At 40.0% G+C, this 15,097-nt stretch overlaps 1 protein-coding gene across 1 annotated transcript in view; it reads left to right on the top strand.

The window, feature by feature from the left end:
* The first annotated feature begins 6,058 nt into the window (after positions 1-6,058).
* LOC126252118 (cilia- and flagella-associated protein 251-like) overlaps positions 6,059-15,097 on the top strand; it is a 146,439-nt gene continuing 137,400 nt past the window's right edge. The window contains exon 1 of the mRNA XM_049953020.1: positions 6,059-6,284. Within this exon, the coding sequence (XP_049808977.1) occupies positions 6,084-6,284 (201 nt within the window). The 5' untranslated portion in view covers positions 6,059-6,083. The remainder of the gene's footprint in view (positions 6,285-15,097) is intronic.

Raw genomic sequence — 15,097 nt, 5'->3', positions numbered from 1 at the left:
GTGACTAGCTTGTTACGCCACAACACTACTCACCACATAAAGGAGGCACTGAGCCACAGAAGGACACAATGGAGAAGAGTGATAAACATTTAAGCTTTCAGACAAAAAGGTACTTCTCCTGAAATAGAAAACACACATGTTAATACAAGTGAAACTCTCACACACATGGGCACTGTCTCTGGATGCTGGGGTTCAACTGCTGACTGCAACTTCATCTGTCATTGTCAGCATTATGCTATGAGTGGATGATGGGGATAGCGAAGAGGTGTGGTGTGGAGAGGAGAAGGGATGGTAGGGTAGGGGTAGGGGAAGGTGCTAAGCTGCCTGTGGGAGCGTGCAGGGACAGGATGGGCTGTTAGGTGCAGAGTCAGAAGGCTGTGCCTGAGGGATGGAGAAAGCCAGAGTGGAAAAGAGAGAGTATAGAAGGGCAAAAGCCTAGTAGGTGCATTGGTGGGACAGAAGGTGTGCATAGTGCTGGAGTGGATCAGGAAAGGGTATAGGTGAATGGATGACTGAGCCTAGCATAGGCCGACAGGAGGAAAAGGGGGTCATATTTACCAGAAAGAAAGAATTTAAGGATATATTGCAGGGAGAGTAACCACCTGCACAATTACGAGATGCTGGCATTAATAGGAAGCATCCAGGAGACACAAGCTGTGAATCTGTCATTCAAGTGAAGCATATTGTGTTGGACAGCATGTTCTGCAACTGGGAGAGCCAGCCGTCTCTTACCTACAGTTTGGTGGTTGCTACTTACGCAGACAGATAGCTTATTAGCTGTCATGGCCATGTAGGTAGCAGCACAGTGGTTGCAGCTTAATTTGTAGATTACATAGATTCTTTCACAAACAGCCCTCTCTTTGATTGAGTAGGAGATGTCTGTGATAAGAATGGAGTAGGTACAAGCGAGAGTATGCATGAGACAGGCCTTGCATGTAGGTCTATTTCAGAGATATGAGCCATGAGGCAAGTGGGCTGGGAGCAGGGGTGGAGCAGGAATGGACAAGGATATTGCTTAGGCCTGATGGGAAACAGAATACCACTGTAGGATGGATGGGGAGGACAGCAGGGAGGATATCCCTCATTCCAGGATGTGTCAAGAGGTAGTCAAAATCCTACTGGAGAAGGTGATTCACTTTCTTTCGTTCTGGGTGGTACTGAGTCACGAGATGAGTGCTTCTTTGTGGCCACACAGTGGGTATTGGGAAGGTAGTAGGTGACTGGAGAGGCAAGGTACAAGAGATTTGTTTTTGGACAGGATTGGAAGGGTATTTTCGCCTGTGAAGACCCGTGAGACCCTTGGCATATTTGGAGACCAACTGCTTATCACCAAAGATGTGATGACCTTGGTTGGCAAGATTGTACAGAACAGACTTTGGAATGGGTGGTAGCTGTTGAAGTGGTAGTATTGTTGGTAGTTGATTGGTTTGTGTGGATGAGTTTATGACATATCCATCATTGAGATGGAGGTCAACTTCAAGGAAGCTGGCTTGTTGAGTTGAGGAGGATAAGGTGAAATGAATGGGGGAGAAGGTATTGAGGTTCTGGAGGAATTTGGATAGGGTACCCTTACTCTAGGTCCAGGTACGAAGATGTCTTCAGTGAATCTGAACCTGGTGTGGGTTTGAGATTCTGTGTGGTTAGGAGCAATTCCTCTAAATGGTCCACGAAAAAGTTGGTAAAAGATGGTGTTCTACAGGTGCCCATTTGTTTGTAGGTGATGCCTTTGAAGGAGAGATAATTATGAATGGTCACCATGAGCAGGAAGCAGGTTGTAGGTATGGAGTCAGTTGGGCTTTCGGAAAGGTAAGATCAATAACAGCAAGGCCATGAGCATTGGGGATGTTAGTGGAGAGGGAGGTGACATCAGCTGTGACGAGTGGAATGGTGGGTGGTAAAGGAACTGGGACTGTGAGGAGACTGTGGGGAAATGGATGGTGTCTTTTATATAGGAGTGTGGGTTACAGGTGATAGGCTGAATGTATTGATCTGTGAGAGCAGAGATTCTCCCTGTGGGGGCACAGTAACTGTCCACAATAGGGTATCCTGGGTGGTTGGATTTATGGACTTTAGGAAGCATGTAGAAGGTAGGAGTACTGGGAGTGATGCAGATGAGGAGAGAATAGACTTGGGGGAGAGGTTCAGGTATGGACTTAAGGATTTGAAGAGGGGCTAGAGATCCTGCTGGATTTCTGCAATGGGGTCACTGTGGCAGGGCTTGTAGGTGGATGTATCTGACAGCCACTGTAGTCCATGCACCAGGTGGAGCCTTTGTTGGCAGGTATGATTATAGTGTTGGGATCAGCTTTTAGACAATGAATTGTGTTTTTTTCGAATGATGGTGAGGCCAGGTTGAAGGTTAGAAACCCTTCTGCTACCCTCCTTTCTTTACATATCTTCATCCACTGGCTTGCATGCCATTATCATCTTTTTATTTATTTTTCTCTTTGATCTGAATGTGTTTTCATGTTGATTTTAGTTCATTTTCATCTTTCACTATAGACCCTACTGCCTAATGTTTTACCTTTTCCCCCCATATTCCTGTGCTTCATTCTTTTTGTGTTTTTACCCCATGTATATTTACATGTTTTTTGTCCTCCAATATGGTCCTTAATCCTACCATCTGCACCAGTACAGAAAAGTTGCTTTATCCCCAGCCAGAACCCAGTCCCATATACTGTTCCTGCATTTTTGTGTAGCTCATGGAAACCCCACAAGCTGCCTGACCATCAAATCACCCACCTCTGTCCACTACCCTTCCTTCCACAATGACCTCTATCTGTTCTAACTCCATCAGTCTGTAGCCCTCACCAACCTAATCTGGTAAAACTGTATAAATCAGACACAAACCTCCTTGCAATACCCATACTCCATCCATAAAACTGTCTTGCTCTATAATCTCAAATTCCTGTATTCCATCAGCCAGACTGAAATTTTTGCTCTCTAGAGCAGCTTGCACAACACTACCCTGAAAAACTTTCCAACCTGGTCACCTTCTACTACCACCTTGGACTACCACTATCCACCATGTCCACAAGAGCCTCTATCACACCTTCCCTGCATCCTCTCTTAACCGACAAACCTTTCCTTGCAAACCTACATTTACCATACCCTCATAAGCTTTCTCCCAGTGCCACAGAATCCAGAACCTAAACAGGCCTGGAAATTGTGATGTACTTTTCCTCTAAAAGCCTCTGTCTCACTGAAACATCAGTCCTTATCATCTGCTCCACTTCAAAGTTCAGTAATGCTGTGCTGGTTATAGACCTGCTCGCATTCTCGTGGTTGCTACAGGAAAAATTTTTCTCACCAACCCTACAAATCAGACTCAATCCGAAACCAATAATGAAGACTGCGGGACTCATTTCACACATCCATCTATCTGTGATTAGTACCACTGCCTCCTAATCACAGCCTGTTAACTTGCAGGAATCTCCTAACTTTGAGTTTTCCTCACTATCTATCCTTAAATCCCTCAACTTGGAAACCAACATTACATCTGCAGTAAGAATTGCAACCCACCACCTAAAAACTGATTCTGTCCTTATAATCCTACCTGCTGACTAAGTCTTAGTCAGACTCCACCACTGTGGTTAAGAACCACAGGGATTACCTGCTGGAGAGACACTCCTATTTGTCTGATACATCCATCTAAGAACCTTTCCACAGTGATTGCATTCCTGAAATCCAGCAGGATTTCCAGTCCCTTTCCAAATCCTTAGGTACATCCCAGAACCTCTCCCTTGAGTCTCTCTCTCTCTCTGTTTCTGTCTCTGTCCTCATCTCCACCACACACAGAACTCCTGCCTTCTACATGCTTCTTCCTAAAGTTCATAACCCCCCCCCCCTCCCCCAGGACACCTCATTGTTGCCAGTTACTGTGCGCCAACAGGGAGAGGTCTCTGCTCTCATGGACCAACACTATTAGCCTATTACCCACAACCTACACTTCTATATCCTCCTCCACAGACACTCCACAGTTCCTGTTCCTGTTCCTGCACCACTTAGTGCCCTGCTCATCACTGTCAATATCACCTCCCTCTACACTAACATCCCCAACACTCATGGCACCCTCCTATGCCAACCTATTCATGGGCCATCTAAAGGAAATGTCCCTAATCACCCAGAATCCCAAATGCTGCAGCTGGTTCAGATTAATTGATGACATCTTTGTGATCAGGACACTGCTGACATTTCTTTGGAATCTTCACCCTCATTTGCTTCACTTTGTCTTCCTGAAGCCAACAAGACACATTCTTTGATGCTGACCTCCATCTCAAGGATGGCTACATCAGCACCTCTGTCCACACAAGCCAAACAACCACAAACAATATCTCTACTTCAACAGCTGGCACCCATTCCACCCCAGGAAGTCCTTTCCATACAACCTTACCACCCAAAGTCATCACATCTGCAGTGATGAGCAGTCGGTCTCCATGTGTGCCAAGGCTCTCAAGGTATTCACAGATTGAAAATATCCTCCCAATCTTGTCCAGAAAAAGATTTCCTATGCCTTGTCTCCCCAGTCCCTTACTGCCTCCCTCGTACCCACTGTCCAGCCACAAAGAAGCACTCATCTTGTGATTCAGTATCACCCAGGACTGGTGAGACTGAATCTCCTTTTCCAGTAGGATTTTGACTACCTCTCCATATAGCCTGAAATGAGGAATATCCTCCCCACTATCCTCCCCACCCATTCTACTGTGGTGCTCCACTGCCCACCGAACCTAAGTAATATACTTGTCCATTTCTGATCCACCCCTGCTCCCAGCCCCCTTGCCTCATGGCTCATATCTCTGTGACAGACCTAAATGCAAGACCTGTCTCATACATGCTCTCACTTGTACCTACTCCGTTATTGTCACAGACATCTCCTACCCAATCAAAGAGAGGTCTGTTTGTGAATGAATCGATGTAATCTGCAAATTAACCTGCAACCACTGTGCTGCTACCTACATGGCCGTGATAGCTAATAAGTTGTCTGTCTGCATAAGTAGCAACCACCAAACTGTAGCTAAGAGATGGCTGGCTCTCCCAGTTGCTGAATATGATGTCCAACACAATATGCTTCACTTGAATGACAGATTCATAGCTTGTGCCTCCTGGATTCTTCCTACTAACACCAGCATCTCAGAATTGTGCAGGTGGCGACTCTCCCTGCAATATATCCTTATATTCTTTGTTTCTGGTAAATGTGCCCCAACCCCCTTTCTCTTGTCAACCTTTTCTAGGCCCTGTTGTCCATTTACCAATCCTCTTTCCTTATCCACTCCATCACTATGCACATCTGCTATTCCACCAATGCACCTACTAGTCTATACCCCTTCTGCATTTCTCTCCTTTCTGCTCTGGCTTTCCCCATCCCTCCGGCACTGCCTCCTGACTCATCACTTAGCTGCCCTTCCTGTCTCCACATGCTCCCACTGACAACACAGCATTTTCCCCCACCTTTACCCTGCTATCCCTCTCCCTCCCCATCCAACAGCTGCTCCTGAAAGCTTAAAAGTGTATCTGCTTATCCAAGCTTAAATGTTTATCAGTCATTTTCCAGTGTGTCTTTCTGGGAATTGGAATGAATGCCTCCTCTACATAATAATTTTAAAATATTTTACTTATGTAATAAAACATTTGTTTTATTATTATTTAAGTACTTTCTGTGCTGATGTATATAATAATTCTAATGAAGCATGAGATTACCGAACAAAACAGATACTTTGTATGATTGTATTAAAAGTCATGAAAGCTCATAATTATGATATTCTACAGTAGAAACATATTTTAGTAGCTGCTTTGGGTAGTAAAAGTAGAATAAATTAACCAGCATGTGAAGCAAAGTTTTTAACTGTTTGTGTCAATAGTTATTTCAGCTGCTTTGATCTTGTTACCATTATTTGCAAGTATTCATATATAGTGTTACAATCTTGCCATACAGTAGATTATTATAATTTCCTAACTACTCAACCACTCTACATTTGCTCTTCTTTTTTTGCAGATGTAAAAAGATTTGTTATTCTGGAGTATAATATTCCCATATGACAAACTGATTTACATTCTTCCAAGTGGAACTCACCTGTATTGCAAACATGGAGAATGCTGAATGGGACCTTTCAGAAGACAAACAAGAACATTCTGCTGAAGATCTCAAACTTCATAATTCATCATTGCAGGTCATTGCAACAGTCTCATCCATTAGAGAATCTTATGACAGAAGAAGCCCTTTTCGCAGTCAACATACCACACTAACATCACTACCTCCTGAACCAAAAAAGATGTGTTTACCTTTTGTAAGTTTTATTCTCATACAAAAATATGAATTAAAAACTACTGTAATTAAGGAGGAATATGCTCTAGTATATTGTCTTCTATTCATATTGGTCATATTACATATAAAATATTGGTGTAACCTGTAGTCATTTTCAATCTGTGGGAGTCATTTGCTGATCTTTACATCCATTGTTAAATATCTGAAGTCAAATTAATTCAGCTTTAAACTTCCACGGATATCATCAACTTTGGAGCCTTGTTAATGGTTTTGCATTTTATTTCTGATTTTTAGCACCTGTGGTTTATATCTGCTACATTTGTAGAGGTACATCAACTGAATTGGAGGGTGGTACTTGTTTCTACTTTGTGAAGAAACATGTGGAAGTGAATTTCAGAAACTTTACTTATTGGTATGAATACAGTACCTGTTCTCGAAAGAACAGAATACTGTTGATGACCGTGCAGCTTTTCCCTGGAATAAATGATGACTAACTGAAACCCACATCGAGGTATATCAACAACACCTGTCAGCAGCTGAGGGTTTCAGTTAGTCATCATTTACTTATTGGGTTTGGTTTCCATGTGAACGTGAATGCCTGGATGCTAATGCTTTTGCCAGTGGTAATGTGAGCGCATTGCCAAAATTTCTTAATGCTTTAGAAGAGGTCCTATAAAATATGACTACTATGGTAGTTATTGAAGATTTGATGAATTTCCTTTTGGCTGGCAAAGCAGGCTTAAATGATATCTCTTTCTCTCTGTGCTTTGTGCTGTACATAAACTATATCATGCAGCACTTCATATTTCTTTAAAAATGCGTTAATATTGATTGTGTTCGACGCTAATTTTCAACTGTTGCAGTGGGTGCACATTTGTTTTGTGCTTGATCAACTATTGGCCTTGATTTAAGTTACATTTTCTAACAAAAACTAAATATGTTGTGATCATTATTTCCTATTCCAAAAGTCCTCTATGCTGATGAAGTAATTTACAGGGTTCTACTCATAGAGTTTAAAGATCTTGTCAATTTTTCACTTTGCTTTTGCAGATCTTTATGTGTACATTGTTGTTATTTGTGCAACAACTACTGTACATTAGAACCTCTGTTTCCAATTTCATTCATATCATTCTCAAGGAAATAAAGTTGGTTCATTACCTACAGACTAATATGTTCTTTCAACTGTCTGTTCCATCTAGTTTTCAGAGAAAGCATTTATAATAATTGTACCAGTGTGGCCCCGGTGGCCAGAGACAATGGTCATATACTGTATGATCAAAAGTATCCAGACACCTGGCTGAAAATGACTTACAAGTTTGTGGCACCCACTATTGGTAATGCTAGAATTCAATAGGGTGTTGGCCCACCCTTAGTCTTAAGGACAGCTTCAACTCTCACAGGCATATGTTCAATCAGGTGCTGGAAGGTTTGTTGGGGAATGGCAGCGAATTCTTCACAGAGTGCTGCACTGAGGAGAGGTATCAATGTCGATCGGTCAGGCCTGGCATGAAGTTGGCATTCCAAAACATCCCAAAGGTGTTCTATAGGATTCATGTCAGGCCTTTGTGCAGACCAGGCCATTACAGGGATGTTGTTGTGTAACCACACTGCTGCAGGCCGTGCTTTATGAACAGGTGCTTGACCGTGTTGAAAGATGAAATCGCCATCCCCAAATTGCTCTTCAACAGTGGGAAGCAAGAAGGTGCTTAAAACACCAATGTAGGCCTGTGCTGTGATAGTGCCATGCAAAATAACAAGGGGTGCAAGCCCCTCCATAAATAACAAGACCACAGCATAACACCACCACCTCCCAATTTTCCGTGATTTGTCATTCCACACAAGGTTTTTCCACTGTTCAATCGTCCAATGTTTATGATCCTTACACCAAGTGAGGCATCGTTTGGCATTTACTGGTGTGATGTGTGGCTTATGAGCAGCTGCTCGACTGTGAAATCCAAGTATTCTCACCTCCCGCCTAACTGTCATAGTACTTGCAGTGGATCCTGATGCAGTTTGGAATTCCTGTGTTGTGGTCTGGATAGATGAATGCCTATTACATATTACAACCCTCTTCAACTGTCAGCGGTCTCTGTCAGTCAACTGATGAGGGCAGCCTGTACACTTTTGCGCTGTACGTGTCCCTTCACATTTCCACTTCACTATAATATTGGAAACAGTGGACCTAATGATGTTTAGGAGCGTGGATATCTCACATACAGACGTATGACACAAATGACACCCAATTACCTGACCACATTTGAAGTCTTTGAGTTACACAGAGTGCCCCACTCTGCCCTCTCACAATGTCTAATGACTACTGAAGTTGCTGATATGGAGTACCTATCAGTAGGTGGCAGCACAATGCACCTTATATGAAAATCATATGTTTTGGGGGGTGTTTGGATACTATTGACCACAAAGTGTATGTGTTTGTCTGCATGCTCGCGTTTATGTGTGTGTGTATGTTTGTGTTTATGTTTTGTCAACTTCAGAAGAAGGCCTTTTGGCCAAAAACTTATTTGTTTAGCGGTCTTTTTGTTGTGCCTGTCGGTGACTCAATATTCTTCTGTCAATAATTTTCACCGTACAAAAGGTAAATCACTAAAAAAACATGTTCTTTAAATATCACTAATGTTAAAGGATGAATGTGAAGTACAAGTTAGAATTGTACTGATTCAAGCCATATGATGTAAGCACAAGTCTAGTAAACAACATCATTCCCAATAGAGAGAAGGTCCAAGTCTGGGCTTCCATCACTCATTGACATTTAATTTGCTGGAAAGTTGATTACAATGTACACTCTACTGCAGAGTCAATGATTCACTCTGGAAGCCATCTGTATGTTGTAAGTCACCTTCAACCACTCTCTCTTAGTGCTGTTAGTCCATCAAATTATGCAAGAGAGCCTCTGTTGAAAGTAGGAGACAGGTGCTACGACATTGGCACTTCAAGGGAGGCCATGAGGTTTATTGAAATGCTCAGTTGCCGCATTCTGATGTGTACTGGGGTTGGATTCTTATTCTTCATGATGGCATCAGACCTTGGAATAATTCGCTACCTGGTTTGTCCTTCTGGCGCTCTCTGGCAGTCTCCAAGATCTTTGTAGTATTGATACAGCAGAAAATTGTTGTCAGTGGTTGTTTGCATGATGTATACTATAGAGCTTATGCTTTTAAGTGGTCTCTTCTACATTTATTACCACTTTGAATGTTGCAATGACAAGTCTGGTTGTACATTGCTCTGATTGCACAGGTTGTACATTACTCTGATTGCACAGGATGTGAAACTCAAATCTCTCCTCAGTTCGCTCATAGGACAATATAGCTTCCATGATGGAGTAGCACATACGCTCAGCCCTCATAATAAACAGTGGTATTTAAATCCACAGAGCAGTGGCCTTAGATAAACTTTCCACACAGTCACGTTAATGGAGCAACACTTAATAAACACTACACAGCACCAAATCTTAATTTAAGAAGCAACTGGTTATTTCTGTCCAGTGATTTCACATGAGGCGTTGCACATATGAGAAGAAACCAGTTAGCTTATGCCATGGCCAGGCAGAGAAAGATTCCAAAATCAGATACTGGATCATAAGGCATAGCCAGTAGCAGAAATAGACTCAGATCACAATTTAGTAATGATGAAGAGTAGACTGAATTGTAAGAGACTAATTGAGAAGAATCAATACACAAAGAAGTGGTATACAGAAGAACTAAAGAACGAAGAAATGCACTTGAAGTTATCTGAGGCTTTAGATACTGTGATAAGGAGTAACTTGTATGCAGTTCATTTAAAGAGGAATGGACATCTCTAAAAAGGGCATTCACAGAAGCTGAAAGAAAAATATAGGTACCAAGGGCAACACAAGAAATACTTCAGTTGATCGATGAAAGAAGCAAGTACAAACATATTCAGGGAAATTCAAGAATATAGAAATACAAGTTGCTTGGGAATGAAATAAATGAGAAGTGCAAGGTAGGTAAGATGAAATGTCTACATAAAAAATGTGAAGAAATTGACAACGAAATGACTGTCAGAAGTCAAATCAGTCTTTGGTGAAATTAAAAGCAAGAATTGTAACATTAAGATTGCACTGCAAATTCCACTGTTAAGTGCAGAGGAGAGAGCGGTCGGTGGAAAAATGCCTCTATGAGAACAGTTAAACATAGTGAAACGAACCAAGATAGCAAGTGTGTAATGAAATAATACTGTGAATATATTCAAATTTGCAAAAATAAACAAGAGAAGATTCAAGTCCACAGGTGTAATTTTTGCTGTTACAAGAGAGTTTGTTACGTTATCAAGATGGTGAAATTTTTATAAACTGTGGACACAGCATAAATATAAATCAGTGCATGTACTAGTGAAAACCTTTCAAATAAATGTGTAGTACAATTTTGAACTATATGTTTAAAGTGCACAAATGAAGTGGAAATGAAGACACAACAGTACCAGATTCCAGGTATGCTTACTCTAATACTTTTTTGTTTTGTTTTGCAAAGCATGGGGAAGAAAAGTAAACAACTATCATAATGATGCACAGTATGTAAATTGGTCAGTGCATAAAATGGTACAAGGAAATAATCAGGACAAAATTTCCCAGCAACGAATGAAAGACGAAATTTTACGATTGGATGCTCCAATTGCACATCTTACTGATAGTTTGAAGGCTCTAAAAGAACAATTAAACTGTATGATTGCGACAAACAGTACATTGATTTGTTCAGATGACTGAAAATGTGTACAAAATTTACAAAAAGAAAATAAAACAGCGACATTGCTGAATATTCCAATAATTGTGTTACATCACATGTCCCAGTAAAAGTAAGTACTGCACAAACAAAAATGCAATTAGCAGGGAAAGGAACCAGGAATCAATTTAATATAGCTATGCCAGAAACTAAGGTTCTTATGTTGACTGACGAAAATGGCAGAAACTGTGCAAGCCTGTTAAATGAATTGTCACAAGAAATGCTCTCTGTAACATCCTTTGTTAAACCAGGTGCGTTATTTAACGAAGTTACTAGAGAATCATACACCTAGGACAAGAAGACACTCTAATAGTCTGTGCTGAATCAAATGACACCAGAAACTGGAAGATGACCTGTAATTTCAGAAATGCTGTAGAAGAGTTAATCAGGAATACACACAAGGACTGTGTACAATTCCATAACAGCAAGACAGGGTACAGACAAATTGTCATATATCAGCTGAACAAGTACATTGTAAAAACCTGTGAACAATACAATCATGTCACAGTACTTTGTGTAAACAGATTTCTAAGAAGACAAAATTTCACAAGGCAAGGATTGCATGTAAACAAAAGAGGAAAAAAGAAACTGCAGTAACCACCATGCCAGAAGTAGAAAAATCTTCTATAGAATCAAAAAACCAGAAAGATGGAAAAAAATGGACCATCACATTCCAAAAGTGAGATTGTCCACACTGAACTAAGAAAAATAGAAGCAGATGCAGCATTAACACCAGTATTGGAACAAGCAACTTCATCACCATCCCAGTCAACAGCAGAACCACAACCACTGTTGGCAACAACAGCAGAGCCACAGTCACCAGTGGCAGCAGCATCCCCAGAATCATTATCATCAGAAACACGGGTGACAAGAAAAGAATCAACACCAATAACGGAAAATGCAACATCAACATTGGCAGAAGTAATAGGAGCCACTCATCCCCTTAACAAGACAAGAACTTCACCACCATGCCATCTGAAGGAACAGTCAACATTGGAAAGTCCATCAAATAGTTGTATACTGAGGAAAAGGAAAGCAGCAGTTCCACCCTATCTCAATGATTTTTTGCTGAAGGGCTACAGGAAAACCACAGTAAGATAAGTACAAGTATAATGTTCTTCCATATTAATGTGCAGTCTCTTAAGAACAAACTTAATGAACTTCAGTATTGGCTGGAAAACTTACACTGCACTGTGATTTCAATAAATGAATACTGTCTTAGCTATGAGGAACTAAAATTAAATGTACCATTTGGATATGAATTGGCTTCCAGCTACATTAGAACAAGTATTAAACATGGTTGTGGATCTGTATATGTTAAAAATAGTGTGAACCAAATCTATGAAGTTATAGATGCAAGTGGACTGTGCATATAAGCAAAATTTGAAGCTGCAGCCATAATGTTGCCAAACCAGGAAATTATAACAGCTTCAGGTTACCCCCCCCCCCCCCCCAAAACACAATGAAGACCTGTGTGTGGAGCTTCTGGAGAAACTGATACTCTTGCCATTCAAATACAAAAATTGCAGAATACTAATATTTGGTGATATCGATATAGACATTAGGTTTAAGAGTAGAAAGGTTGATCACTTGCTAAATACATACAGATCCCTTAACTTCAGTTGTGTAAATGACAAATCCACAAGACAGAAAGCATGTCTAGATAACATAATTTGTAATTTTCATCTAAACAAAATGGAATTCAACACAATAAAGCTAGGTATCTCAGATCATGAGGGACTATGGCTCAGACAAACTCTTAACAGTAACGCAACTGAAACTTCCACATACTGTAGAAGAATTATAAGACCAATTAACGAATCAAAGCTAAACAAGTTGATAAGTAAATTGAATTTAATAAAATTGGATAAAATAATGACCACTGCAGGTGCAAATGAATCTACCAAAAAGTTTCTAGAACTGTCAACTGAAAATTTTGAAGCATGTTATCCTAAACACTGCAAGAAAATATCAAAGCAAAATCATTACACCAACCACAAAATCTAAAAAGCTGGAACACCCCACGTCTAAGTAGAATGAGAATCATAATGCTACTCTATCAAGATAGGTCCAAGCACAATAATGCTGACAAGGAAATGTACATGAAAGTGAAGAAGATTTACAGGTCTGAAATCAAGGCAGCCAAGTGCAAAGCAAATGATACATATATACTGAACTCAGCAAATAAATGCAAAGCTGCATTATTAAAACAGAAACTAAGTGTGATGATAAAGTATACCAGACACCAGCTCCACCTGATATTCTAAAAGCACATTTTGTCAGCCCTCAATCAGATAACAGCATAATGGAGAATGTGAGTAAGGCAGAGGCATTGCTGCCAGAAATGAACAGTAAGCAGACAGACAGCTTTCACTGGACTTGTGTAACTGAGAAGATGGTCAATGAATGAGCTATGCTCAGTAATTCTAGTCCATAGGATTACTATGGTCTCTCAAATTATGTTATTAAATATATCAGAAATCAAATTGTAACACAACTGACTAAAATAATCAGCAAAATTTTAAATGAAGATAATTATCCAGAATGTTTAAACATGTTTGTAGTTAAACCAGTACATAATAAAGAAGATATAGCATCACCAGATAACTATTGACCAATATCACTTATACCCATAATATCAAAAATATAGAATACTGCATGTATAAACAGATGAGTCAATATTTTGAACATAATGATATATTCACCTCCTCACAGTATGGTTTCAGATCCAGCCTTTCTACAGTCAAAGCAGTTGAGAGTATGGTAGCAAAAATATACAATTGTTTTGAAAATAAAGATATTATCTGGGCAACACTGTTGGACCTCTTGAAAGCTTTTGATATGGTCTCCCACAATATTCTCATAAAAAAACTCTACAAGTACAGAGTGGGAGGGAATGCTCTATGTCAAATGCAGTCATACTTGGACAGTATAAAACAGTTAGTTAAGGTAAATAATCATATGTCAAGAATGTCTCCCAGTTGTAAAGGGTGTACCTCAAGAATCTGTTCTTGGACCTTTCCATTTCATTATTTATATAAATGATTTACCCGCAGCTGTATCATGTGATGCAGTGCTATATGCTGATGACAAAACACTCATCACATGTGATAGCAATCTCGAACATGTGCAACACAGCATGGGAGTGGCAATGGAGAAGTGCACTACTTGGTTTGAGGCAAATGTACTGCAGAAGAATGATAGTAAAACTGAAGCTATCGTATTTAGTCTGAATGCTCCCAGTCATGATACAAAACAGTAAAATTACTAGGATTTCATATAGATGAAAAGCTCAGCTGGGATACCCACACAGGGAAGATATGTGGCAAATTGGCATGTGCCATATATCTGCTGTACAAGATGAGGAGCAGTGTCAGTAAAGAGATTTTTGATTCTTCCATTCGCACCCGAGTTATGGAATACTATTATGGGGCAATTCTGTAGGCTCAAAATTAGTGTTTAAATGGCAAATGAAAGCCATAAGGTGCATTGCGGAACTTAACCCATATGAATCATGTCGAGATGATTTTAAAAAACTAAATATAATGACTGCCTTGTCTTCGTTAAAGAGAATCTGAGTAAATTTGACTTAAGGAGAACAGTTCATGATCATAACATCAGAAGTGGACATACAATTAACATGCCATGTGCTAGGCTTGCAAGGACACATAACAGCTACAGATATCTTGATCCTGAAAACGCCTACATAGTGCCAGTAAATAAATTTAAAACTAGTCTTTCAAGGTGGATCAAAAGTAGAGTAATTTAGTCTGCTCAAGATTTCCTTGAGTATGTGACAAATCACTTTCCTTATGAGAATGAAATATAAATTAACTGCAAACTACCGGTATACATATGCCACACTGTGCAACTATTTTATTACTGTTTCATGTACTTATTGTTAATTATCTGTGTGATTCTTTTATTTTTCATTCACTGAACTATGTAGTTCATTTGTCTTGTAACTGATCTATTAGGAAACTTCTTGTTGTTATTGACATTTGCACAAATATGTATTGCATCAATCTTGGATTATTGTATTGTAGGTAATAACATTTGTCATGTCAAAGTTTATATTATT

The sequence above is a fragment of the Schistocerca nitens genome, chromosome 1 (assembly GCF_023898315.1).
Source record: "Schistocerca nitens isolate TAMUIC-IGC-003100 chromosome 1, iqSchNite1.1, whole genome shotgun sequence".
Taxonomy (NCBI): Eukaryota; Metazoa; Arthropoda; class Insecta; order Orthoptera; family Acrididae; genus Schistocerca; species Schistocerca nitens.
This window is presented reverse-complemented; position numbering and strand designations above follow the sequence as displayed.